The sequence below is a fragment of the Mus caroli genome, unplaced genomic scaffold (genome assembly GCF_978045245.1).
Source record: "Mus caroli unplaced genomic scaffold, Mus_caroli_1 scaffold_18, whole genome shotgun sequence".
NCBI lineage: Eukaryota > Metazoa > Chordata > Mammalia > Rodentia > Muridae > Mus > Mus caroli.
The window spans coordinates 15927334-15954053 of NW_028227273.1; the positions used below are offsets into that span (position 1 = coordinate 15927334).

At 40.7% G+C, this 26720-nt stretch overlaps 2 protein-coding genes across 3 annotated transcripts in view; one reads left to right on the forward strand and one right to left on the reverse strand.

The window, feature by feature from the left end:
* Prkd3 (protein kinase D3) overlaps positions 1 to 12574 on the forward strand; it is a 71360-nt gene extending 58786 nt beyond the window's left edge. The window contains exons 13-19 of the mRNA XM_021149666.3: positions 816 to 888; positions 3056 to 3162; positions 4758 to 4919; positions 5450 to 5548; positions 7309 to 7576; positions 9293 to 9378; positions 10006 to 12574. Of these exons, the coding sequence (XP_021005325.2) occupies positions 816 to 888; positions 3056 to 3162; positions 4758 to 4919; positions 5450 to 5548; positions 7309 to 7576; positions 9293 to 9378; positions 10006 to 10179 (969 nt within the window). The 3' untranslated portion in view covers positions 10180 to 12574. The remainder of the gene's footprint in view (positions 1 to 815; positions 889 to 3055; positions 3163 to 4757; positions 4920 to 5449; positions 5549 to 7308; positions 7577 to 9292; positions 9379 to 10005) is intronic.
* Positions 12575 to 14641: 2067 nt separating this feature from the next.
* Positions 14642 to 26699, reverse strand: Ndufaf7 (NADH:ubiquinone oxidoreductase complex assembly factor 7). Of its 2 annotated transcripts, XM_085832710.1 has the most exons (10): positions 26638 to 26699; positions 26182 to 26345; positions 25226 to 25306; positions 24155 to 24265; positions 19786 to 19999; positions 18782 to 18840; positions 18160 to 18270; positions 17007 to 17150; positions 15650 to 15823; positions 14642 to 15246 (listed from the first exon to the last, which is right to left on the reverse strand). In XM_085832710.1, exons 1-10 carry the CDS (start codon positions 26672 to 26674, stop codon positions 15031 to 15033), a joined length of 1311 nt encoding a protein of 436 aa, XP_085688836.1. In that variant the 5' UTR covers positions 26675 to 26699; the 3' UTR covers positions 14642 to 15030. The 2 variants fall into 2 exon arrangements, with proteins under 2 accessions (XP_085688836.1, XP_085688837.1); XM_085832711.1 differs by lacking the exon at positions 17007 to 17150.
* Positions 26700 to 26720: the final 21 nt, after the last annotated feature.

The window sequence follows — 26720 nt, forward strand, 5'->3', positions numbered from 1 at the left end:
TGTGTGTGTGTCTGTGTGTGTGTGTGCACCTTCCACCCTGTGTGCAGTGTGCCTGCGTGTGTGTGTGTGTGTGTGTGTGTGTGTGTGTGTGTGTGTGTGTGTGTGTGTGTCTCACGAGCTTGGTGCTCACTGACTAGGCAGGCTGGTTGGCCAGCAGCCCCAGGATCAGCATCTCTCACCTGCCTGCATTGGAATTAGAAGCATGAAGCACCACACACTTCTTTTAAAACTAGGCTCTGAATCAAGCTAAGATCTTTGCACAGCACGCACTTTACAAGCTGAGCTATCACCCTGGCCTAATTATTTTGTTGTTGTTTTGTTTTTATGTTTTAAGTCGAAGATAGCAGTCTTCTTTTTTGGTAAAACTTAGTTCTTAATTTTTTTATAGGTCAGTACTGAATATGAAATTTATTTTTAACTCAAAGCATCTTTTTTCCCTGAAGGGTTTTTGGTTGGTTGGTTTGGTTCTATTTTGAGACAGGTCTATGTAGACCAGGCTGGCCTTGAACTCACAGACATGCCTGTCTATGCCTAGAAGGTAGGCTACAATTAATGGCATGTGTCACCACACCCAGCTCCTAAGGGTATTCTTAAAGAATAAGTTATATTTGCATATTGAATCATAGTGTAAGACCAGGCTAACTTTCTCTAAAATCCAGAAAGCCTTTGCTTCATAAAATATTTTGTGCTTCATAAAATATTTTGTGCTTCATAAGTTTTTTTGCTTCTAACATGAAATTAAAACTAAGTGTTTGAGTCAGCGACGTTGCTGTGCTTGCTTGATGAAGAACACTGTGCTTGTTTGTTTTCTCTAGGACATCAGCAGCGTTTACCAGATCTTTGCGGACGAGGTGCTTGGTTCTGGCCAGTTTGGCATTGTTTATGGAGGTAAGCGATTACAGCCTGTTACATGCATATCTTCTAACTTGTAAACTCTGAAGACAGCTGACATTCTTTTAGCTCACAGTTCTGTTAAGTGCTCTCCTCCTCAATGGCTGGTTCATACGCTCTCAACTAAAACCAAGTCTCTCTTCATTTCAGTAGCAGAACTAAGAATGGCAGGATCAAGAAATTACTTCTACAGTAGTCTTTATCTCTTCTTGCAGCAGCTCGTATGTAAAGATGTGTTTGTATTGGCTTATGTGCACTGTTCACTGAAGTATGTTTCCCACTAGTTTCCAATGCACAGTCAGCATTCATCTTCTCAGGTCTGAAGAACTGAATTCTTACTCTGTCCTGCGGTTAAGAATATTGATAAAGGGGCTGGAGAGATGGCTCAGCGGTTAAGAGCACTGACTGCTCTTCTGAAGGTCCAATTCCCAGCAACCACATACAACCATCCGTAACAAGAACTGGCGCCCTCTTCTGGAGTGTCTGAAGTACAGCTACAGTGTACTTACATATAATAAATAAATAAATCTTTAAAAAAAAAAAGAATACTGATAAAACCATTTAGCATCTGTATCTCAAAATCTTGATATCGGCTTAATGAAGGTAGTAAACTGAATTGCACTGCACATAGGCTTACTGGAATTAATTACAACAAACGTGCCCATGACATAACTCTGTAAGCTGTGACCCCAGATAGGATGTGAAACCCTTGATTCCGCTTCAGTCCTCCCCTTCTTTCACACCACTCTTGGAGCAAGCCTTTCAGAGCATCAGCATCGGATGTTAGTATTAGGACATTCAGAAGCCCATTGTCTGTGGTCCGTGTCCATAGTTCTTAAAGTATGCAGGCTGCTACAATCTCTGCTTATGTAACCTCCATTCTAATTACAGTTCATTTTTTATTTCTTCAAGGCATGCTTGCATGCCTCTGTATTTGACCTCTGCACCTTTCTCCATCCTTTAGTTAGCATGTGTTTTTTTCTAGCCTCAACTGAAGGACCACCTCTACTGCAGTGGTTCTCAACCTTCCTAATAACATGACCCCTTAATACAGTTCCTCTTGTTATGGTGACCCCCCCCAACCATAAAATTATTTTTTTGCTACTTTATAACTGTAATTTGCTGTTATGAATCATAATGTAGGTATCTGATATGCAAATGAGCCCTATGAAAAGGTCATTCAACACCCCCCAGAGGCGTTGTGCCCACAGGTTGAGAATCACCTCTCTATGTGTTTTCTGACCATCCTATTGCTCATCTGAGTATCTGCATTGTGCTTCCTCCGTGCTCCTGCCTTACAGTGGGCATCCTCCTGCCAGAGAGCCTATAACACTGGGTCTCTCTCATCTTCCTGCTGAACTCTGAGGGTAGCCCTGAGGATGGCTGTTTTGTTTTCCAAGTATCTGCTTGGAACTATGCCTCACCCAGAAAAATGTGTGGGTTTTACACATGCACACATCTGTGGTTTGCAACTTCAGATTTGTTAGTTTTATACTCGTGAGATCTCTGGAAGACCTCACTGAGGGAAGAGTAATTGGTCTGAAGTACCAAACAAGCCTGTCTTTTACAGTAGTCAGAATTTAGGGCTGTGCCCTTGAAACAGTTGTAATTTTCAACTAATCAACAGGTAGAGAGCAAGTCACGTGTGTTAGATGGAGGTAAGAAATGTGCCTGCTGTCCCCACCTCTTCAACAGTGACCCCACTTAGTGCAGCGTGACTCATTTGTTTCAGTGGATGAGTGAGATGCTGTTATACACTTACCTTATACCTAGAATTTGAAGGCCTGGGGTTTGAGAGTTTGCTGTACTTAATCACGCTGCTGACTTAGTGAACCTAGACTAAAACTCAGTAGTACATCATTTCCATCTTGACAGACTCCGAAGACTTGGTCAGGGCATTTAAAAACTGTCACTTATTTACTATGATCTGTTACTTCTCAGCAAGCAGGCCATGAAGGTGTTATGCCATTTCAGGTCATGAAATTGCCTTTATTACAGGCAGTACTATAGAGGAAAGCATCATCATGTTTCTTAAAATGTGGAAAAGAACATGAACAAAAGATGTAAGAATAAATAAATAAAATTTCAGTCTGTGGATAACTTGTCAACCCAGCTTTTCTGTTAGATGTGGGCTGCCAGTTGATTCTTTTCTGTTCTTTAACAGGAAAACACAGAAAGACTGGAAGGGATGTGGCTATTAAAGTCATTGATAAAATGAGATTCCCCACAAAGCAAGAAAGCCAGCTCCGCAATGAAGTGGCTATTTTACAGGTAAAACTTAAAGGCGGCGTACGTGGGCTTGAATTTTGATTTGTGAGACTTTGAATGACTATTTTAGATGATGCAGAGAGGATAGGTGTGGGGGTCTTTTGGATCTTTTGTGTACTGAAGATTATAATGTATAGAACTTTAAAGACCCTGCTGTGATTTTACTTTTAATGCGAGTTTGATTCGAATCTTTTTTGCTAGTTACCCTAAATATAAACACTAATTAAAGCGAAGTGTGCCTCTAGCAGTAATATGTTGTTCTGTTAATTCAAGGTCTCTGCACTGCATTTCTTCATTGAAAGTCTGGTGCTGTTTAGTTTTGTTTGGTTGGGATTTTTGTTGTTTTGGTTTTGTTGAAGCCAAGGGTTGCTGTGTAGCCCAAGATAAATCGCGTGCTCCTGGGGTCCTCTGGCTCTAGATCTCCTGAGGGCTTGATTTCAGATGCACACCACCATGCTCAACTTACTAAAGCATATTCTAAAGATAAGTTAGCAGATGTAAAGCACATAAAGGACTTGCATTTTTCTTTTGACCTAATATTTTTATCTTCTTTGTGAGTTTAAGCAAATGTCAGTGATACACTTCTTATGTTATTATTGCTAGTAAGTAACAATTACTTCATGTTTTCAGAGGAGGGATAATCAAAACTTCCTGATCAGTCAGTCCCCAGGCTCAGATCAGACCTGCTTCCAACAAAGTCAACTTTAGGTAGAATATTAATATTATTTACATAGGCTCTGTATAAGAGTGTGTTGTTAGCCGGGTGGTGGTGGTGCACGCCTTTAATCCCAGCACTTGGGAGGCAGAGGCAGGCGGATCTCTGAGTTCGGGGCCAGCATGGTCTACAGAGTGAGTTCCAGGACAACCAGGGCTGCACAGAGAAACCCTGTCTTGAAAAACCAAAAAAAAAAAAAAAAAGAGTGCGTTGTTGATGTTTTTCGTATTTACTTTTGAAATCTTGTTTGCTGTCCAGCTAATGCAGAAGACAATAGGAACACAAGATCTTCATCTAGGTATTCATGTCTTTTGGCTTTGATCACAAACAGCCCTGGAGTGAATATCTAACTTGGGAATTTAAAGTTGATGCACACAGTGAATAGTGCTTGTTTGTATCAGTGTACAATTAGGTATTTTAGGTTGTCTCTAGATACTCAGCTTTCACTAAAACAGGTATTTGAAGGAGAGAGTTCGTGTGTGTCCAAAATTGTGACGTTGGTTATCCCTTGACAGTGTATAAACTCAGCAAAATCTATATGTGTAAACAGTTTAAACATGAACTTTAACATGCTTTAAATGGGAGATAGAGTGTAGTGTGAACTTGAAACACAAGTACTCTGTAAAACAAACTTTCCACATAATACCTTATTTACTGATTGGTACACACTAGGTGTGTCGGTCCCGTACCCCATGGTCAGTGTTTGGACCAGTTGTGCCTTTCTGTTAATGGTCTTTGTCTAATACAAAAGGAAGGGTGAGCGTTAAATATTTTTCTTTTCCTTCTATATCTTCATATAATCATTGTAGTCTTTTAGGTGGTTTCATGGTAAGACTAGTTTTCTACTGAGGTTGATCACCCAAATACCCTTCCACCTCTTCAGAATCTGCACCATCCTGGGATTGTAAACCTGGAATGTATGTTTGAAACCCCAGAACGAGTCTTCGTGGTGATGGAAAAGCTCCATGGAGATATGTTGGAAATGATTCTGTCCAGTGAAAAGAGTCGACTTCCAGAACGGATTACCAAATTCATGGTCACACAGGTATTTTCATTATACCTTGAAACCAGTAAACCTAAGAGAAGTCAACAGCCCCATTTTGATATATTGGGAAACTAAGGATTGGTAGCCTTAATAAACGTGAAACAATAATACTTTTAGCTACATTTGACTAAATATAGTAGAGTTTTGAAATTACACATTTCAAGAAGTCACATTGGAATTTAGCTGATTTTCTAGGCATTTAAAAAAAAAGTCCTTTGCAGGAGTAGGATTACTTTTAAATTCTATTTTTATTTTATGTGTATGAGTGTTTTGTCTGCATGTATGTACATGTGTGTGGTGTCGGTGTAAGTCAGAAGAAATAGAGTTCAAACAATTGGGAGCTGTCTTGTGGGGACTGGGGACTGAAGTTGGTCCTCTGCAAGGACAGCTGATCCCCCCACCCTCTGTACCATGCATCTTCTCTCCAGGTTGTAGGTCAGCATGGAAAGTCAGGGGTTCAGGGTGGTTTTAATACCCGTTTGTCATCTTACTTTGCTCTCAGTTGCTCCTCAAAACCTTCTCCCTAACAGATACTTGTTGCCTTGAGGAATTTACATTTCAAGAATATTGTGCACTGTGATTTAAAGCCCGAAAATGTGCTGCTTGCATCCGCAGAGCCATTTCCTCAGGTGAGGCATTCTCAGAACTGGATTTAGAAGCATTTCTGAATTAACAAAATTTACAAAAGTTCCTCCTGATACGAAACAGAGCTCTGTGTACAACCATTGTAGTCTCTGGCTGCCAGTTTGAGGTAGCAGCTCAATCATTTAAATTCAGACTTTATTATATTGCTGGTATGTATTAACACTTTTTCAGATTAAATAAGTCTCAAGAAACAAAGTTTGGGGTTTCTTTGGGGGTGGGCTGAGTTCTAATTATGTATATGAGTCTTACATTCACTCGTTTGTTTAAGCTCTTCAACTATCTGAATAGAGGAGTCACCAAGTTCAGTTATGTCTCAGTAAATTTTACTCATAAGACATGTATCATGTGACATATACTAGAAACAGCAAGCAGCCTTTGAGTATGCCTCCAACTCTGTTCTCTAGCCGCTGTCTGCACTGTGTCTGTATAGACACCAAACCCCTCTCCCAGTTCCTAAATCACTTTGTCAGTTGGAGCATTGCCTCTGGGGAGGACTTAGCATTTGGCTGTTGGGCATAGCTGCAATCACTAGTAACCAAAACAATCTAAATTGATGCAACACAGTCAGTGTCCTGAGCTGTGCTAAGCCCATCATACTTCCAGAGAACATGGCAGTGGTTGTGGTCATGTTCATATGTAACTGTATTCAACTCTAAACCGACTGGAGCAGTAGTCTGTCAGCATAGAAAGCACTGACAGCTCAGAGGTTCTCCACTGTTGATTGTCATCTGTAAGTCTTGTTTACTTACCTGCCAATACATAACATCCAGCCAGCAGATACTCAAAGATTAAGCAAAATGAAGGACTCTTTGAAATACTGTAGCTTATTTTTCATGTAGCAAAACATTTGAATACTTTTATGTCTAGACACTTAGGATTCAAAACTGAAACACAATTTTAGAGAAATAGAAAAGAGGTATATTAGTCAGGGTTCTCTAGAGTCACATGGAATATCTATATTTTAAGAGAATTTCTTGTGATGACTTGCAGTCTGTAGTCCAGCTAACCTCAAATAGGCAGCTGTAAGTAGGAAGTCCAAGAATCTAGTAGTTGCTCAGTCCTGAGAGGCTAGCTGTTTCAGCTGATCAGAGAAGTAGGTTCCAACAGATGTGCTGGCAGGTAAGTGCAAGCAGGCAAGAAGACTGAGTTTTTCCTTCTTCCAGTGTCCCTATGTAGGCCTCCAGCAGAAAGTATAGCCCAGATTAAAGTGTGGATTGGAACTTGCTTTGTCCCAGGCTTACCCTGAACTCAGATATCTGTCTGCCTCAATCTCCTGGGATTAAAGGCGTGTACTACCTTGCCTAAATTTTTCATGGCCACCATGCCTCAAGATATCCAGGTCAGAAGCCTATGTCTTCCAGCCTCAAGATCTGGATCATAGGTGTGCCCTCCATTTCTGGGTTGTAGTTTATTCCTGATGTAGTCAAGTTGACAGCCAGGACTGTTCCAGGGGAACAGGGGGCTCCTCAATTGAAGATCAGCATCCTCCATCCATTTCATCAGGACAACAAAACTGAATCCTTGTTCCATGACTCCATAGAGAACAAATTGTTTTTAAAATAAGTGCTAGGATAGCTCTTCATACTGCTGTAGTCTCACAGAGCTACAGATGTATCTGTCTCCTCTGGGGAGATGGCGTTTCACTTGGCCTGTCTATAGCTGTTGGTGCAGAGTCCGCACTGAGCATATCTAGGGACGGGTATTGATACATTATTTGATAAGCTTTGACATATTCAATTTCCAGGTGAAGCTGTGTGACTTTGGGTTTGCCCGCATCATTGGTGAGAAGTCGTTCCGGAGGTCAGTGGTAGGAACTCCAGCCTACTTAGCCCCTGAGGTTCTCAGGAGCAAAGGCTACAACCGTTCTCTAGACATGTGGTCAGTGGGAGTCATCGTTTATGTGAGCCTCAGTGGCACATTCCCATTCAATGAAGATGAAGATATAAATGACCAAATCCAAAACGCTGCATTTATGTACCCACCAAATCCATGGCGAGAAATTTCCAGTGAAGGTAAAAGAGAATTAAGTTTCAGATTCTCACCTTTAATCTGAAATCTTTGGGATCAAAATCATCCCGTCTCTTCATCTCCCTGAGTCAGTACCAGTCTTTGGGCACTCTACTGTATTTAGTTTATTATTATTATTATTATTAAATTTTATTCTTGAGACAGGGTCTCACTTTGTAGCCCTGTCTGACCTAGAACTCACCATGTAGACCAGGATGGCCTTGAACTCACAGAGATCTATCTGCCTCTGCCTCTCAAGTGCTGGGATTAAATGTGTGTGCCACTGGGCAAGGCCAAGTACTCCACTTTTAAACTGTTTTGTCTCTTATTTTTCTCAAAATGTTTAGTGTTGGCAGTAACCCAGGCCCCACCAGCCTCATCTAGAAACTACTAAAGTGGCCTTTTAGCTGTGCTGCCCCCAGTCTCTCTGTTGCTCAGTCACTGCTACTGGATCATCTGCAGAAACATAAGTTTCATGTATTTGCCTTCCCTTTAGCCACAGCTGCTATAGGTTTCCCATGTGGCCCTTGTTAAAGAACCTTTTGGGCCTCACCTCCCACTTCTCACACAAACCTAGTTGTGTACTCCTAAACTCTTTCCTGTGTTTTGCATGTCTTTCCTTCAGCCAACAGCCCCTCCTACAAGCCTCTTACAATTCTTCAAAGCCTACCTTCTGAGTGGCCTGTGTGTCCTCCTGACCTACCCCTCCCCAAGCTTTAAAGATCTTCTTATGCTACCACTTGAGCATTTTGTCTTAAGGCTATGTTTAGCTAACTGATTATCCCAGTCTTCAGAATAGCACTGTAAGCCCCTTGAGTAGACGTGTTTCGTCTATGCACTTTATACCTAGAGTGAGCTTTGTACCTGCAGGTCGTTTTTCCAGTCCTTCCCAGAAAGCTTCACGCTATAGTTTTCATGACTAGTGAAGGCTTTTCAATCTGTAATGCCTCCTTCTGTACATGTCAAGAATGAGCCAGGGCTGTCGGCATACACTAGGAATCCCACGATTGTGGAGGTTTCAAAGCTTTGTACAAGACCTTTTCTCAGGGAAGGGATGGGGAGGAAAAGACAGGGAAAGGAATGAAGTTGGTCCTGTTTAATTTCTGATGGAGTATGCCATCGCCCCCAACCTGTTTGCTAAAACCAACAGTGGGAACTTTTGCTGTTGGCTCCACTTCATTCTAAGGATATCTGTACAAGAAGGGTGATGACGTCTGCCACGTTTTCACACCACGTCAGGGGAGAGCTTTGTGATTACCATTGCAAGAGGGAACCTATCTAGAACCAATCTGTTTTGTTCATCCTCAAATAACAGTAATGAATACTTAGAACCCATGTGCTAAACACATTCTAAGCTTTTATACTAAGCTGACCGCATCTTCCCAACAGTTTCATTGTGTAGATGAGGAAATCAAGACACAGCATGGGTCAGCATAGACCATGTCATACTGTGGTGTAGCACAAGTCAGCCTGGCAATCTGGCGTCAGGTTATGCGTGTAACCACACTGACTGCCACCTTAGTAACGTAAAAAGTTGGCATTAATACTTATTACGGGGAGCATTTATGGGCCACTCCTGTATGTTCAGTTCTGTGTACTTGAGAAGCAGATTTCGTCCATGCCACCTTTACATGAGTCAGTCTGCTCTCCTGCAGGCAGAATCACAGGTTTGGGTTCAGTACCCCAAAACTCATATATATATAATTTTGCTTTTCGTCTAGCAATTGACTTGATAAACAACTTGCTTCAAGTGAAGATGAGAAAACGTTACAGTGTTGACAAATCTCTTAGTCATCCTTGGCTACAGGTAAAAAAAAAAAAAAAAAAGAACTCTGCATCTTCCTCTCCTGTGAGTTTGTCTTCTAGGAGCAACAGGTTCAACATGGCCTGGGATAATCTAGGCCTCGGTAGTCATTATCATGCCATGGCGTGGGCATCTGGACAAGGGCTGCTTGTCACTCAAGTCAGTGTTGACAGGCAGTTAAAAACCCAGGAACAGAAACAATGAATTAATTAGCCTTTCATAAGTACTTGGGTATTTTTTTAAATTAACATGGTATACCGTTCAGTATATTTTACTTTAAATGTCCACTAAAAGTTGTTCTCTGTTTGGCCGGTTCCTCCATGAGTTATTACAGACATTTGTTCCAAAACCAAAAGTCTACACTTGAGAGTGAGCAGAAAAGCTGTACAACTATTTTGTAGGAAATGGAGAGTAGGGTTAACCTTAAAAAAATCACTTCTGGGCTGTTCGGTACATTAGCCTGATAATAGACTTTAGATTTCTAAGATTCACCTTTAACGTTGCCAATGTGGAATTCTACAGTTAGAACTTAGGGATAGGAGTTGCCAGTTGTGTAACTAAGGTTATAAACAAGAAGGGGCTGTTGGCGTACTCTCTATTTCATGGTTCACAATCATTTTCTTTTCCTAGGATTATCAGACTTGGCTTGACCTCAGAGAATTTGAAACTCGCATTGGAGAACGTTACATTACACACGAAAGTGATGATGCTCGCTGGGAAATCCACGCATACACGCACAATCTCGAATACCCAAAGCATTTCATTATGGCCCCCAACCCAGATGACATGGAGGAAGATCCTTAGTTGTCAGTGAGCCAGCCTCAGCAAGGAAGGGTTTCACTTCAAGAGCGGATACTTTGCTGCATGGCTGGTGGTCTCTGCAGGCTACCATTGCAAGGTGGCAGCACCGTGAGGAAGTAGAAGGACTTGTGGCATCAGTTCTGTAGCTCATAACGAGTAGGTACATGAAGGGAAACGGAGTAATAAAGTCAAAATGGAACTTCTATAAACTTTTATAGCATAAGCAATAACTGGTTCTGTAATTCTTCCTAATCCTTCACATTAGCACAATGTGAGTTAGCACTTAATTTATCTCTTTTACCTCTCCTTTTCTGTTATTACATCATTGTTTTAAAGGCCTATGACTGTCTAGTTATTGCTTATAAGGTTGATTACGCAACAGGTTTGCAGTTAAGCAGTAACCATGAGGCTAACAGCATACGGTTTGCTGTGAGGACCTTTAGTGTTTGTCCACTGTCAGAGGCATTGCTTCTTCCTGGACCCTACAAACAGGACATTGTACTGCTGACCTTTTGGTGGATGTGTCTTTACATATGGTCAGAAAAGTTGTCACCTTTTCCATTTTATAATAGTCACTAGGATAATCGACCAATTGGTGTTACAAATGAATAGAAATAGCTGGTCATCACTCAGCTCTGCCTCTGAACACGTATGTTCTCAATTGGCACCATCATGATACAGTATGCCAACAGTCAGTGGGCACAACTCTGCATTTAATTAATTTATCCTTACCTGGAGTTGAATAATGTATAGACGCAATCACATACTAGAGAGGAAAGCTAACGCAGGTCAGTAGATCAGGCCACTGTACAACAAGCAGTTGTCTGTGCCTCTTCCCTTAGCTTTTGGATGGGGTTTCAATATCCAGTGTTCTTAAAGCAGCATTGTAGTTTGAGCAGTTTGGAGGAGTGACTGAAGTCAAACATGAAAACTTAGTTTAATGAGGTGGGACCTCATTACCAGTACAGCGGATGGAGAAAGAGAAAGAACGTCTTACACTGAGCTCCAACAGCCAGCTGTTTTGTAGTCGTTACTAATACAAGCTCAGTATCCCTGTCTGAGCTGCTCTACACCAGGAAGGTTTCATTTGCCAGATACTGAAATGTTTGCACACTCTACTAGTTGAGCATCCCTGGCTTACAAACCCGAAATCCTCCAAATTCAAAAAACTTTGGAGTCCTTCAGATTTCCACATTAGTGATATTCCCACCTGTGCTTTACCCAAAGAGAAAAAGACCCAGGACCATCCTCTCATAAGAAATATAGTAGCTGTTTGTTTCTTCATTCCTCACTAGTCACGAAGAACAGGTTTTTCTTGTTGTTTTTCCTTTTCTGTGCTGAAAGCAAGAATTTGGAATCAGAAAACCTGGGTTTAAGCCTAAGTGTCTTTATTCTATGGATCTGTGGGGCTGAGCAGATGACAGTTGTCTGAGCATTTGTTTGACTTAGTTTCTCAGTCTGTAGTGTGGACACCATAAATTCTTCCTTCTGCCTTCCTCCATGTGGCTGTGAAGATTGGGCTATGTGACCACTTCTGACAATCTGGAATGCCAGGGTTGTCGCTTACCACGGGCTCTGAGATAGCAAAGGAAAAACTGTGTGTGTGAACAGACCAAAACTAAGTGCCATCCCAGATGAGAAAGCAGCTGCGGTGATCTGTCTAAAATTAAAAATGTTCTTGAGGTGACAGAAACATGCTTTGAACTGTCCTCACAATAGCCACATGACTAAGCACACTTAAAGTTGAGGCACAGGGTTAGTTGTTAAAGTGCATTGAGTTTAAATACGGATTTAAACGCAGGCCTATACCCCCAATCCCTTTAACCGTCCCAGCCATTGACAATGCACTGTACATCTCTAAGAATCTCCAGAAGACGTTCCAAACTGTCTCCGTAATTGTTTTCATACAGCACTTGTGAAGAGTAATTTTAAGAATCTCTAAGAATGGATTTTTCCATTTTGCTAAGTCTGCTTGACCAGTATGTACAAGGTGGAACTCTTGTGTGTCACTAGGCAGCCCACGGTGGTTTTACCATGTGAGGTGAGAACTAACTGAAGTGACTGCTGGTTTGCTGTACTTCTGTAATCAGACTTTACAAGCCATGACATTAATTGCACTCTGTTTTTGTCGAAGCCCTGTGCTGTTTAAAGAGAGACTGTAAAGGCGCTGTCACGGTGCGGAGTTGAGTGACCACTCCACTGTTTAACCTGCATAACTTTTTGTCATTGTCTTAAAGCCAAGCTGTGTTTGCATATGAAAGTAATTGTTTCTTAGAAACGTGTGACAATTTTCAAAGTAGTGTATAATGACACTGTTTAGTACATTTTATATTTTTTGTTACATCCCACTTTTTGTAAATATTCTTAAAACTTGATAATAAAATGTATTTCTCTATCACCATACTTTCCTTTGTGAGAACCTTACACCATCTCTAGTCTAAGGATCTCAAGTGAGTTTTATTTGGTTATATTTTCCCCGGGCCTGAGTAATAGGACAGTTTTGTAAGTACAGCCAATGCCACATGCGCACTGACTATATTTAGTTATATATCCTCTGTGAAAGTCAACCCTTTAAAGTCATTTCAGTTGTATACTGCATTTGAGATGATTATCTAGGGGGTTCATTTATTGGAATACAATACAAAGAATAATGATAATTAAATATTTGAGCAACTCTCCTGGGTATTCAATTATTGCAATTACTAAAACACTTAGAAAAATCAAAGGTCTCATGAAAAATCAAGTTTCTAGAATTTGAGACTAGAAAGCACTACTAGACTCTTCCCTCTTAATTATAAAAAGTGAAGCTGATTCTGTATGTGGGAGGAGCCAGCTGTCAGTATTCTGTATGTGGGAGGAGCCAGCTGTCAGTATTCTGTATGTGGGAGGAGCCAACTGTCAGTATTCTGTATGTGGGAGGAGCCAGCTGTCGGTATTCTGTATGTGGGAGGAGCCAGCTGTCAGTATTCTGTATGTGGGAGGAGCCAGCTGTCAATATTTACTTTTTTCAAATGTTCTAGCCTGGTCCTTGAAAACAAAACAACAACAACAACAACAAAACATGAAACGGTGGCTTTAGAGATAGAAAAGAAGAACAGAGCGATGAGGAATGGTCTAAGTCTGGGAGCATAAGCCTGGGGAATGGGCTCAGAAGATAAAGTCCCTGCTGCATAAACAGAAGAGCTTGGACTGGAGAGATGGCTCAGCAGTTAAGAGCACTGACTGCTTTTCCGAAGGTTCAATTCTCAGCAACCACATGGTGGCTCACAACCATCCGTAACGAGATCTGGCGCCCTCTTCTGGAGTGTCTGAAGACAGCTACAGTGTACTTACATATAATAAATAAATCTTAAAAACAAAAACAAAAAACAAACCAGAAGAACTTCAGATTGGCTCCCCAGCGCCCATGGGGTTACATACCTGTAACCCAGTAGGACATTGCTACAGAAGGGGCAGGGATACAATCTTTGGTCAAATTAAGGAACTTTGAGTTCAGAGATGCTGTCTCAAAAACAAAGTTGGACAGCAATGGAGAAAAAAAAATACCTGCTATAAACCTTCACGTGTAAATGCAATGCCCTAAATTTAGTCACAGGATACATACTAAAGCTGTAGGTGCTGTGGCTGAAAGGTGCATAGAGCATAACACACCAATTAAGTACAGCTTCATTCCTTCTTTTCTTACAGACTAAGACATGGAATGTTAATGCCATTCTCAGCTAAGCAGAAGCAGCAATAGAGAAATAAGTGATGGGGGCTGGAGAGATGGCTCAGTGGTTGACAGCACCGACTGCTCTTCCAGAGGTCCTGAGTTCAAATCCCATGGCTAATCCCATGTCCACCTAAGCCCCTCTGCTGATAATCACTTCCCCAGAATGCCCATTTACAGCATTAATAGGAAAGTTCTACAGACAATTTAATTCACAGCTAAAATTGTGTATTTATCTGAGAATGAGCTCAGCTTAGGAAACTGCTCCTCCTGGAGAGTTAACATTACTCTTAATTCTTATTTCAGTAAAAGTCAAATTGGTACAGGTTTTTCTAACTATGACTTTTATTTATTACTTCTTTAATATCTGTGTTACCACTCTTTACGTTCATCCATAGAAGCCTTGTAATCCTTCCGAATCCTGCTTCCAGACTCCTTCCCAGTCACTCCTCCTTCACTTGTGCACAGAACAGAAAACTAAGTCTATACTGACATACTCAGTTAATTATTTCCTTTAGCAAAAACAGGATCTTAACTCTAGAAACTCACATCTGACTTCTTCCATTTACTAACCCTAAGAGAGCCTTCTGTCAGAATACACTGCTTTTGCCCTTTACTGCTTTTTTGCCCTTTAAATATATCCAGATCTGTTGACTTAAAATAGCCATTTACCTTATCTCCAGTTTCTAAACCAATCAGTGTTCATATGTGTTTTTAAAAATTAAATAGAAATACAGTAAGTTGATAAGGAAACAATTTCACAATAAATCACTTTACTGGGTTGAAAACAATTATACCAAGAATTAGTTATAACCTTTGACATTCTGCCATTTTGATTGTATTTATATAAACAGGCTATTTTTTGTTTGTTTTCGTTTTTTTTTTCTTTGTTTTTCGAGATAGGGTTTCTCTGTATAGCCCTGTCCTGGAACTCACTCTGTAGACCAGGCTGGCATCGAACTCAGAAATCCGCCTACCTCTGCCTCCCAAGTGCTAGGATTAAAGGCGTGGGCCACCACTGCCCAGCATAAACAGGCTATTTTTATTGACTGAAAAGTGATACTAGTTTGTTACTTCAATATGCAAAGTGAATTTTGTTTATTTTGATTAAGGCCCACTGAGGAATCAAAGTCCAAGCTGAAGTATCACTGCCAAACAAGTTCATCAAACCCAGCTACAGAGGATGAGGGAGTTTTTGACTGGCAGGCATTCCTTTCTTGACTCCCCCCATGAAGTCTCTGATGAGGTAGCAAGGCAAAGAAGTGAAATCTTTCTCCCATCTTCTGAGGATTCATTAACATATCATACCCCCGAAGTAGCTGCTGCTTCACGGATGGCTCACCTGCTTTATCCAAAAGAACCTGAAGCGGGAAGAAAGGCCTTTAACGAACATCACCAGAAGAAAAGAATTCCCCAGTGCAGGACTAATGATGTAAATGATGCAGTACAGCAATTCCCCAGATGGGATCACAGTGCCCTCTAACTGTAGGATGCTGTGATCCAAATGTATACATCTGCATCGTTAGCAGATTTCCCGGGTGATCTGCTCCGTAACAACTGAGGAGTCATGACTTCATACCCATGAACGTGGTTTTCTTGGGCGTATCAGCCTCACATAGAAACCTGGCAAGCTGTGCACACCGCAGCTCTTACCCAGAAATTACACCTGAAGCCTGCTCACTACAAGAGCATTAACACCAGTGTAGCTCAATTTAAATAATTTCCGAAATTAAGATGTTTAGTGTTACTGAGATAAACCGTTACCTTCAGCCGGACATCGATGCCCATGTTTTTTAAAAATGTTCGCTGTTCCACTGGACCCAGAGAGGCTACTTTTCCTTGTGCCATTCTGCGCAGGTAACTGAAGTCCACATCAGCTGTCAGGTCTGCTGTTCCAGGAGCGATTAAGACATCATGAAGCTGGTGTCCATAAAACCCCTTCAGGATAAAGAATAGTTTTTTAATTCTGTTTTAGTGAACAGTATTGAGAGTAAAGAAAGGATATCCTACTAATCCAGTTTTTACATTGTCAGTGTTAAGAAAGTTATGTCCTAAGTCTGTAGTTTAAACTCTATTCCGTAGCATTCTTTCTTCAAACAAAGTAACACATGGCAAACCCAGTAGAATATATGAAGTTGGAGTGCCTAACGATGTTGCCTTTAACATAAAGCCAGTTAGCATTCCCATTAATGCTGTGGGCAAGTTCTGGTTATCAAAGCCTAGGTAGTTCAGTTTACAAAGCCTGAGAATATGGTATGTGCTCCATCCAGAGCTGCACTTATCCTAAGCTAGAGAACAGTCTCCCAGGTAAGAATTCCTTTTTGGTTTCTCTGGGTAGCCCTAGCTGTCCTGGAGCTCACTCTGTAGACCAGGCTGATCTCAGAAATCTGCCTGCCTCTGCACCCAAGTGCTGGGGCTAAAGGCGTGCGCTACCACCACCCAGCAAAAATTCCTAACAATAATAAAGTTAGAAAGAATCAATGAGCCAGGCGTGGTGGCACACACCTTTAATCCCAGCACTTGGGAGGCAGAGGCAGGTGGATTTCTGAGTTCGAGGCCAGCCTGGTCTACAAAGTGAGTTCCTGAACAGCCAGGGCTATACAGAGAAACCCTGTCTCAAAAAATCAAAAAAAAAGGAAAGAAAGAACCAATGATCTAGAAAATGAGTAATAGCCTCTGGCTATATTTCAATTAAAGACTATTCAACATGGTTAGTCATATTTAAAGAACATTTCAAAACAATATTTAAGAAGGGTAAAAGAAAATATCTGGAAAGAAAAATATGTTAAAACAGTTTGCTAGGTTAAACATGTAAAATAGCTTTTTTTTTTTTTTTAATGAAGGCAGGGTCGAAACATTAATGTGAAAAGTCTCTTTCCAAAATTTTCTATTATTCCAGTGCTTCCTAGGCTCAATGCCAATCCAGGCTCTGTGCTAAGAATGACTGTAAGATCTGAAATAATGGGTAGTTAAAACAGCATAATTAGCATTAATTTTAAAAAATGAATGCAACAAAATTAGATACCATAAAAGCTAAGCTAAGACAACTATTCAGTGAACTTAAGGTCTTACAAAGAGATGCTGATAGAGCACGCCCTGTATGACACATACTGACACATACTCTGAAGGTGTCTGTCTTTGTTCCATCGTGACCGTAATCCGCAATCAGGGCTGCACCTCCAGTTGATGCAATGCGCTGGGACAGTTCCTGGATGATAACCCCAGCATCGGGACATACTTCCACATGTTCCCTTCTTTCATCACGCTGGTAAGGGAAGAGTTGGACTCACTACTCACTCACAAGAGCTGCTTCCTTAGGGTCTTACACATTTCCACAGTGAACAATTTCCTAGTTATAATGAATTCAACTTGAATATGGTCTGGCCAGTGTTTCACATGATGCCCTTTTCAGTATACAGAACTTGGTTCTTTCAAGGTAGACATTAAGTTTGAAGACATGAAGAACATGAAGGTATGTTTTCAAAACCTGTTTTTAAAACTGAAAACTTTAGGAAATTCTTAATTAAGATCTAGAAACTAAATGTTCCTCTGGGGTGGAGAAGAGGCAATAAATGGAAAGCTTAGTTATTCCTGAGAACCAAGTGGTATTTGGGGACCTTTAAACGTAGTCCTGGAGCTAAAGGGATGGCTCAGCAGTTAAAAGCACTAGATTCTCTTCCAGAGAACTTTGGTTCTATTCCCAGCGCTCATATGGGAGTTCACAACCAGTGTCAGCGGAACCATCACCCTCAAACAAGCATGCAGGTGAAACACCGACACAGTAAATAAAAACGAATCTTTGTGGTTTCATGTAAGTTAAGTGCAGTCCCAAGGTAGAAAGCTCTGGGGACCATTTCTTTCAAGCAAGAGAAAACAGCAGTTAATCTGTTCACAGTGTGGGGTCAGAGGTAGGTCTGGGTTCGAATATAACCCAACAGCTGTCACTGATGACAGTAATGAAAACAGAGAGCACAACGTGTCTTCACGCAGAGAACGTTCCCTGTTAAGAAAACGATGGCTTCATTCGTCATCAGGGAACGGAGGAGGCACTTGGCTGAGGAGGTGCTTACGAGCCCCCTCTTCCTGCATAGCAAGATGACACATGAGAGACAACACAGCCCATAGGGTTTCTGGACTGCCACTGTGACTGCCACCACAAAGTGCCTCAGTGCTATGCTCCAGCTTCCCACTGGGAGAACTAAACTGGTAAGTGGGAAAACAGACTGGACTGTCCTGCAGCAACATAAGCTTAGAAGAAAAACTCAAATTCATACTTGAATGAAGGCTTCTGCGGGGGTCGCACAAGGCGCCAAGACGAACCTCAGTTTATCAGAAGCTTGTGGGTCGACATCAACAAACACTTCTCTCCATCCGTGTGGTGTTCTCTAAACAAGATACATGAAAATATGCATTTGCAAGCACTTAAAATTTGATGCCCTAATGAAGGAATAACAAATAGAGCTATTGGAGAAGCAAGCAGCACAGGGCTGCACAGAGATGGAGTCAAACCACCATGAGCAAGCAGGCACTACTGTGACAAATGACTACATTACAGGAGACTTACTCCTAGCCTTAGAGGTTGCCATGGATACAGCCTATCACTAAACCCAATTCTCACGGACCGGATACAGGTTATTCTAGCCTTGTAACTTAAGCACGTGTCGGCAAGTCCTCATGACGCGGTCATTCCCATCGCAGATTCTCATGTCCATACCCAAAATTAAGAATTCACAGCCACGTTCCCAGGAAAATAAGATCCTGGTTGATATTTGCTTCTCCATCACAGTCATGAATGTCCCACATAATACTAACTTGGGCAGGCAGTGGCGAAGCACCGTGCTCACTAGCAGCTTTAAGGCCTTTGCTTAACCATATACAGGACTTTCCCAACAATACCTGAAATTTATGCACAGGAAGAACATCAAAAAACTCATGGGCGAGATACAAGCTGTATCCTATTTACAAGTACAAGAAAAATATAGTTATTCGGCATTTCAAAACAAATAACTCCATTGAACAGTAACCATAAAAAAACAAAAAAAAAACAGTGCCTGACTCTTCAGCACTGAAACCAGGGATGCTTCCATAACCACCATCCAGGCCAGGGGCTCTCAACCTTCCTAACGCTGAGACCCCTTTAATACAGATCCTCATGTTGTGGTGATCCCCCAACCATATATTATTTCATTGCTACTACATAACTTTAATTTTGCTACTGTTATAAATTTTAAATATCAGATGTGTAGAATGAGATATGCAACCCCTACAAAAGAGTTGTTAAGCCCCCAAGGAGGTCTCACAGCACAGGTTAAGAACTATGAGAAACTCACTGTAAACAGCACACAAACAAACAGTTCCTCCTTGGTCTGCACATCATGGCCTGAGAACTGAAACACCCTCATGATCAGCTAAGTCTCCTACTCATCGCTAAGCCCCCAGACAATGAGAGTCAAATTTATCATCTATGAAGGAATGTGACCTTGAGGTCAGAAAGGGCTTTTGGCGTCCTGCTAGGCGCTTGTCTCCATGCTGTCAGACTCCTAGGCTGGTAAACCACCGCACCTTGCTTGCCTTTGGGCAACTAAAGATTTTTCAAGAGATTACTGACTAAACCCATCTATGACCACTTTCTTCAGCTGCTTTGGGGCATTTCACCATCAGTACTATCCTAGAGGTTTACATTTTGGGCTTCTATAAAATGTTATGAAATATACCACTCCTTTATATTAAGTGATATTCTATTATTATGTTCTTTGCTGGAAAAAAAGGAATCAGCTATTCTCTGCAGGTAAGGGACTTAGAAGTGGTAACTATGAAAGTGTAGTAAAAAGCTGGTCAGCTGTCACAGCTGTGGAGAGTTCTGACCAATGTTGTGCCTTTTAATCAATGTGAAGTTATACCTTCAGGAACATCCTTCAGGTCTCGGTACCAGGAGATTGGAATCCCAGACTTTGTGACACCTTTCATGTACACCAGGGATTCAGCGTCTCTCTCCAGAGGGACCTTCTCCTCAGTCAGTGTCAGTGCTTGGATCTCACTTAATTTCTGGCTCACCTCTACAAGGTGTATTGAGATGTCACAGGTTTTTAGCACAGACCCAAGTTGACTGAACACCTAAAAGAAAAAAAGAAAAAAAGAAAAGAAAAGAAGACTGTGTCTTAGTTACTGCTCTGTTGCTGTGGAGAGACGCCGTGGCCAAGACAACTCAGAAAGAAAGCATTGAACCGGAGCTTCATTAGTTTCAGGTGTGTCCTTGGCCATCACAGTGGGGAGGATGGCAGCAGGCAGGCAGACATGATGCTGGTACAGTGGAGTATGGCAGCAGACAGGCAGACATGATGCTGGCCCAGTGGCTGAGACCTTACATCTTATCCATAAGCTGGAGGCAGACAGTGGGAATGGGCCTGGTGTAGGCTTTGGAACCCGTTAAGCCCATCCCCAGTGATATCTCTCCTCTAACAAGGTCATTTCCTAATCTTTCCCAACACAGTTCTACCAAAGAGAGAACAAGCATACCAACGTATGCGCCTACGAGGGCCAAACCACCACACACCAGCAAACACACCGTGCCAAGTAAAAGGGGTTTCTGACTGCTCGGCACAACTGTTTAGTTGAAACACAACAAAGATTGACCCCTGACCCAGGTCATTCTCCAGTAACATGTAAGAACCATGTCTATTAGAGGTTAATAAGCACCATCTACATAAGAAATAAACTACAAGATGGCTTCCGAGTAACAATTGACTATTGAAAATAAGAAGATTTAGCATCCTCACAATGTTTCAGATCAAGTACTCAGAAAAAAAGGTCCAAGAAAATAAAATACAGGGTTGATCTAATAAAACCTGGTGTCTATTACAGAAACCTCTCTGGGGACATGATGAAACTGCATCCTCTGAGCCAAATTAAATGGCACTGGTGGCTTGACTGAGCCTGGGAGTAAAACACGTTTTCAATTTTTCCTTCACTGTACAACAGTTTTTACTGTATGGAAAAACACAGGGGAAAAGGAAGTACACTTCTTCCTAACCTATAGCAACTCAGTGCCCGTTTGCCACACGTTGCTTCCTCTGCTTTTGGGAGCATGCAGATACAAACTAGTCATCTTGTTTACTTTTGCTTTTGAAATCAAACTGTATATGAAGAAACCTTGAAACAACAACTCCAGGTCAAATTTAAACAACAAAAGATCAAATTTAAACAACAAAAGGTCAAGTTTAAAATAGCTATTACAGGGGGCTGGAGGGATGCCTCAGAGGTTAAGAGCACTGACTGATCTGCCTGAGGTTCTGAGTTCAGTTCCCAGCAACCATATGCTGGCTCACAACCATCTGTAATGGAATCTGGTGCCCTCTTCTGGTATGTCTGAAGACAGTGACACATACATTAAATAAATAAATAAATAAATAAATAAATAAATAAATAAATAAATCTTTTTTAAAAAGTAAAATAAATTAGCTATTCTATTTGGGATGCTTTGTGGCCCTTCAGGGGACTGGGATTAAAAGTATGCACTGCCACACCTAGCTAAGACAATACTATTTAAAAACTTCATTAAAATGTTTCATATTCAAATGGCTGTCAATTTTAAAAATATATAAAATAGAGCCCTGGAAACTTCATGAGTGGGATTTTTTTTCTATTTAAAATATAATCAGGATTCTTATTTGTCATTAAAAAAAGAAAAAGACTTGCCAAGTGGTGGTGGTACATGCCTTTAATCCTAGCACTTGGGAGGCAGAGGCAGGCGGATTTCTGAGTTCAAGTCCAGCCTGGTCTACAGAGTGAGTTCCAAGACAGCCAGGGCTATACAGAGAAACCCTGTCTCAAAAAACAAAACAAAACAAAAAAAAAACCACAAACAAAAAAAAAAAAACCTCTTCAATTCCTAATTTTAAAAAAAATACATACACTAGCAAGATTTTGCTGAAAGGACCCAGATATAGCTGTCTCTTGTGAGACAATGCCGGGGCCTAGCAAACACAGAAGTGGATGCTCACAGTCAGCTATTGGATGGATCACAGGGCCCCCAATGGAGGAGCTAGAGAAAGTACCCAAGGAGCTAAAGGGAACTGCAACCCCATAGGTGGAACATTATTATGAACTAACCAGTACCCCAGAGCTCTTGACTCTAGCTGCATTTGTATCAAAAGATGGCCTAGTTGGCCATCACTGGAAAAAGAGGCCCATTGGACTTGCCAACTTTATATGCCCCAGTACAGGGGAATGCCAGGGCCAAGGGGTGGGGGTGGGTGGGTGGGGGACTGGGGGGGGGGAGTGTATTGGGGACTTTTTGGATAGCATTGGAAATGTAATTGAGGAAAATACCTAATAAAAAAAATTTAAAAAAAAATAAAATAGAATTCTGAATCTCATTGTTTTAAATAAAAATTCCATTTGAATAAAAAAGGGAATATATAAAAATTGCATGTTATGTACTGGCCACTATTTGAAGCTGAGCGATCTAAAATTCATGCTCACTCAGTCCTGTTCTCTCCAAGGCTAGATTGTTTTTTAATAGTGTAATATTCTAGAGATAGATTTAAAAATTAACAAGATGCAAGAGTCCAGAAAAGTTAATAAAATCTAGCTCAATTCTGATAAGGTTGGCTGATATAGAATTCAGGAAGAATAAGTCTATCTGTAAGTATTTCTTCACAGTAAATCTATAATGGAATTTAAATGAAACACACCATTATGAGAGAATAATTCTTGCAATTGCATAGTGCTATAATACGTTTGAGTGTAATGTTCATATATTTATTAATCCAATCAATAAATGTGTATTTTATAGATTTAATTTGCTGGAACTATAATATGATAGTTCCTTTATTAGCTATTAAGGAGAATTTGTTATACTTTGGGTGCTCTTAAGGCATCTAGGTAAATTAGGGTTTATATATTAAAACAATACTTAAAACAATTTGTAAAATAGGTCAGACTATGGATAACTATATTTTAAACTGTAGGCATAATAAACTTTTTCAATAATAAATTAAAATTGAAAATAGTAGATATCAAATCAGTGTATTGTCAAGTATGTAGATTATATATCATTTCTGCATCACAATTTGCATTTCCTTAATTGAAAATAAACCTCCAAACAACACACCAATTTCATCCTTAAAATGTAGTAATGCATCCTCTGCATCAAAAAATATTAATTATGTAAATTCATCTTTGGGGGAAATAAATTTGCTACAGGATCACAATTGGACCTCTGTCACTTGTTAAAGAATGAAAACTTTGTTACTTGGAATACAAATTAGTAAACACTTGAAAATTCTTTGCATTATTTATTTTAAACTTTATTAAGAGCAGTAGATTCATAATATAAAATAATTACCTGTGAAATCCATTCAATGGGATAGAAATATTTGTGAGAAATTGAATACAAATGTTCTTTGTGGATCATCAAATATTTTTGAAAAGGATATAAGAGTCTTCAAATGTAAATGTCAATTATATTTGAAGACCATTGTGAGGGGTTATGTTTGCCATTTGATACCTTTAAGATAGTCATCAACTAGTTCTTGGTAAACTTTTCGAGCATTGAGTCAATGGAAAGCCCATTAGTACTCAGATTAAATTTCAAATTTAGAAACTCGATTCTATTTTATAAAAGAGAATAAACATTGTTATACACTTTTATTATTAAAAAAAATAATAAAATAAAATAAATAAAATAATTTATCAAAAAATTAAATCTATAATGATTCCATTTTTACATTAAATTGCCAAAAAACATACAAGTTGCCTTAAAAAATATTGATTAGTTTCAAAACAGCAAAAGCTTAAAGTTTAATAAATATTACCACATATCCCTTTAAAATATCTTTACAGAGTTCTAGGCAAAATGACAGGAAAGAGCAATAAAAGAATATCCCCCACTAGGACTCGGAGATGCTTGGTTGGTAAAGAGCCTGCTGTGCAAGCCTGAGACCTGAGTTTATCCCTGGTACCATGTCCTGCTGGCACACACCTTTCATCCCCACCCTGGGAAAGCAGAGGCAGGAGAAGGATGGAGCTTTCTAGCGAGTCAGCACATTTCCAACTCGATGAGAGATCCTGTCTCAAAGAGTAAGGGAAAAGCCAATAGCAGAAGTCACCAGTGTCAGCATCTGGCCTCCACATTACTCTGACACTGGATTTTAGTTGACAGATACATATAAGAATTAGAAAGTAGGACTGAAACCCCAGATTAATAAAATTTAAAAACTAGTTCAGAAATAGAAAGAGGGATGTAAGAGAGGTTCTTTTATTACTTACCCTCAAAATATCTGCTGTGAGGGTGCCCCGACCAGGGCCAAGTTCCACCAGCTGGAACGCTGGGCTTTTTCCAGAGGCTATCCATTCACTAACAAACCACACCCCTAGTAGCTATGACAAGAAAAAACATTAAAGTGTTAGACCATAAAACTCACTGTAAATATATACTTTATACCAAAAAGCAAAACATTTACAAATAATCCAATATAGGTCATTGGACATACATAGATATATACAGATGCACACACATGCACACACAGATCTGAATGCACTGGAACTTCACTGGGATTGTCAGGTCACAGAGTGCATAGGAAGCTCACTCTCAGGGTGAAGGGTGTTAAGCCCCATGGCACAAATAAGCAATCACTTATACAAAGGTACCAGACTTTGGGAACAAAAGGACGCAGAACAATTATGCCACTTCTTCTTACTCATGATTTCCACTGTTACACAACCCTTAAATATAATTTACTTTCTCAAGCCTAGATTTCACTTGTTTATGTACTATTTCCTATTTTTAAGTCATCAAAGGCACTTTTAGGGAAGTAAATGAGCCACAACTCTGTTTCTCACAGGGAGACCGCCACTGTGATCTGATTAAGTCATAGCTGGCAGTGAGCTCGCTTGCTTCTCTCTCTCACTCCCCATTCAATCACATTGTTCATGGGTTTCCTCTTCTCAAACCTTTTCTATCTTCCTTTGTCCTTCACGTGTTTCCACCTTTTTCTTTTTTTCTTTTTTTTTTCTTTTTTTGGTTTTTCGAGACAGGGTTTCTCTGTATAGCCCTGGCTGTCCTGGAAACTCATCCTGTAGACCAGGCTGGCCTCGAACTCAGAAATCTGCCTGCCTCTGCCTCCCGAGTGCTGGGATTAAAGGCGTGTGCTACCACTGCACGGATTCCTCTTCTTTTTCTATAGTGAAATCTGAGTTTTTCAAGTGTTCTAAGTTTTAAATATTTGAAGAATCACACACACACACACACACCATAAAACACTATTACACAGGAGCATCGCTTGCTCTGCCTTCAAGTATCTATAACATTTCTTTTAAGGTCTGCATGTTGGTTATTACCTCTCCGAAGATTTGGCTTATTTCAGGTGAAGTAATAAAGTCTCCTTTTTCTCCTAGCATATCCTGATGCACATAATATCCCTGAGTAAAAGAGAAGAAATGGAAAAGATTAATTTTCAAATAAAGCTTTCAAAAGTGCTCCTCCAAAATTTTATGGAACGCTTACAGTGAAGTAAGTATTTACCAAGAAAGTTCCCCCTTCTGAAGTAAACAAAATAAGGACAGAGTCTTTACCTAAATTTTACATAGTAGTAGTCATTTTGCAAAACAGCAATTACTCAAGTAGAAGGGCTGCAGACATGATCATCTCTCTACTCCTTGCCCTCTCCCACTCTTCCATACCAACGCAAAGTCTCACTTTCTTCTCATTTTAGTTCTCCCTGGCATCCATTCAGTCTATTCAAACAGTGTCTTCACTGACTTCTCTCTCCAAAGACTCCCAACCCAAAACTAAATCCAGTGCTTTTTTTTTTTTTTTTTAATAAGACAGTTACGTTTCTTACAAGGCTTAATTATCTGGGAGAAGACTTTGTCTTAACTTCATATCCCAAGTTTTACCATAATGCTTAACCTTCAAGAAAGACTCAAAGCTTTCTTTTAGCCAGGCAGGTGGAGATCACCTAGAATCCCAGCACTCAGGAGGGTAAATAAGAAGATGCTACGAGTTCAAGGTCAACCTCATACATACAGCGTTTCCCTTATACATACAGCGGAAATGCACAACCCCGGTTAGAAAATCAGCATTCCTTTAACTCAGGAAAATCAAACTACATTCTGTCACCTAAACTCCGCGGGAATTTGTCATGACCTCTTTATTGGCACTGCCCTTTAACGCAAATGACAGATTAGACTATATTCCAAGGACTTCGGCGGTGGCTCAACACCTGATGGCTCTAGAGGCCTTCGGGCTCCTCTGTGTACACACACTGGGTGGTTCACGCTCCCTGTACGTTTACCTTGGCTGGGTTAGTCAAAACCTCTTTCATGTACTCGGCCACAGTGATGGGACCTGTAGACTTTATTTTATACATAAGATGCCGCAGCATCGGTGTCACCCGGTTGCTTTCTGCCGGCTCATTCCCGGAGCTGTAGCATTTCCCTCTCCAAATACAGGGAAGGCCTGAAAAATACGAATAAGCACCGCCCGCTTTAGAAATCTCCATTTCATTTACACGTGCAGCAAGCAGCCTAGAGCTTGCAAGGATGCCTCGTTCATCACTAACTTCGCCCCAACGTCAGGACCCGATGGAGGCAAGGCATGCACCGAACCCATGACTACAAATCCCTCCTCCACACAGCCAAGACTCTCTGTGCACCAGCTTCCTGCTCCAGCCCCAGGAGAGCAACAGAGGGACCAAGGAGCCGCGCCACGCGGTTTCCATGGAAACAGGATCCTGCAAGGGGACTCTCACCCGCGCGGGCCACGCAGCGTCTCACTAAAGCATTCATTCCAACACTTTCGGCCCAGGCTCCGCCCCGGAGGCGGGGTTAAAGG

Bases quoted from the DNA above. Each gene is read 5' to 3' on its own strand.
- Ndufaf7 (XM_085832710.1), bottom strand. From the start codon at position 26,674: ATGAATGCTTTAGTGAGACGCTGCGTGGCCCGCGCGG. The intron at 25,307-26,181 runs GTAAACGTACAG...TCTTTTACTCAG, and splicing joins TTTTGACTAACCCAGCCAAG to GGATATTATGTGCATCAGGA. The intron at 15,824-17,006 runs GTATGTGTCAGT...TTTATCCTGAAG, and splicing joins CAAAGACAGACACCTTCAGA to GGGTTTTATGGACACCAGCT.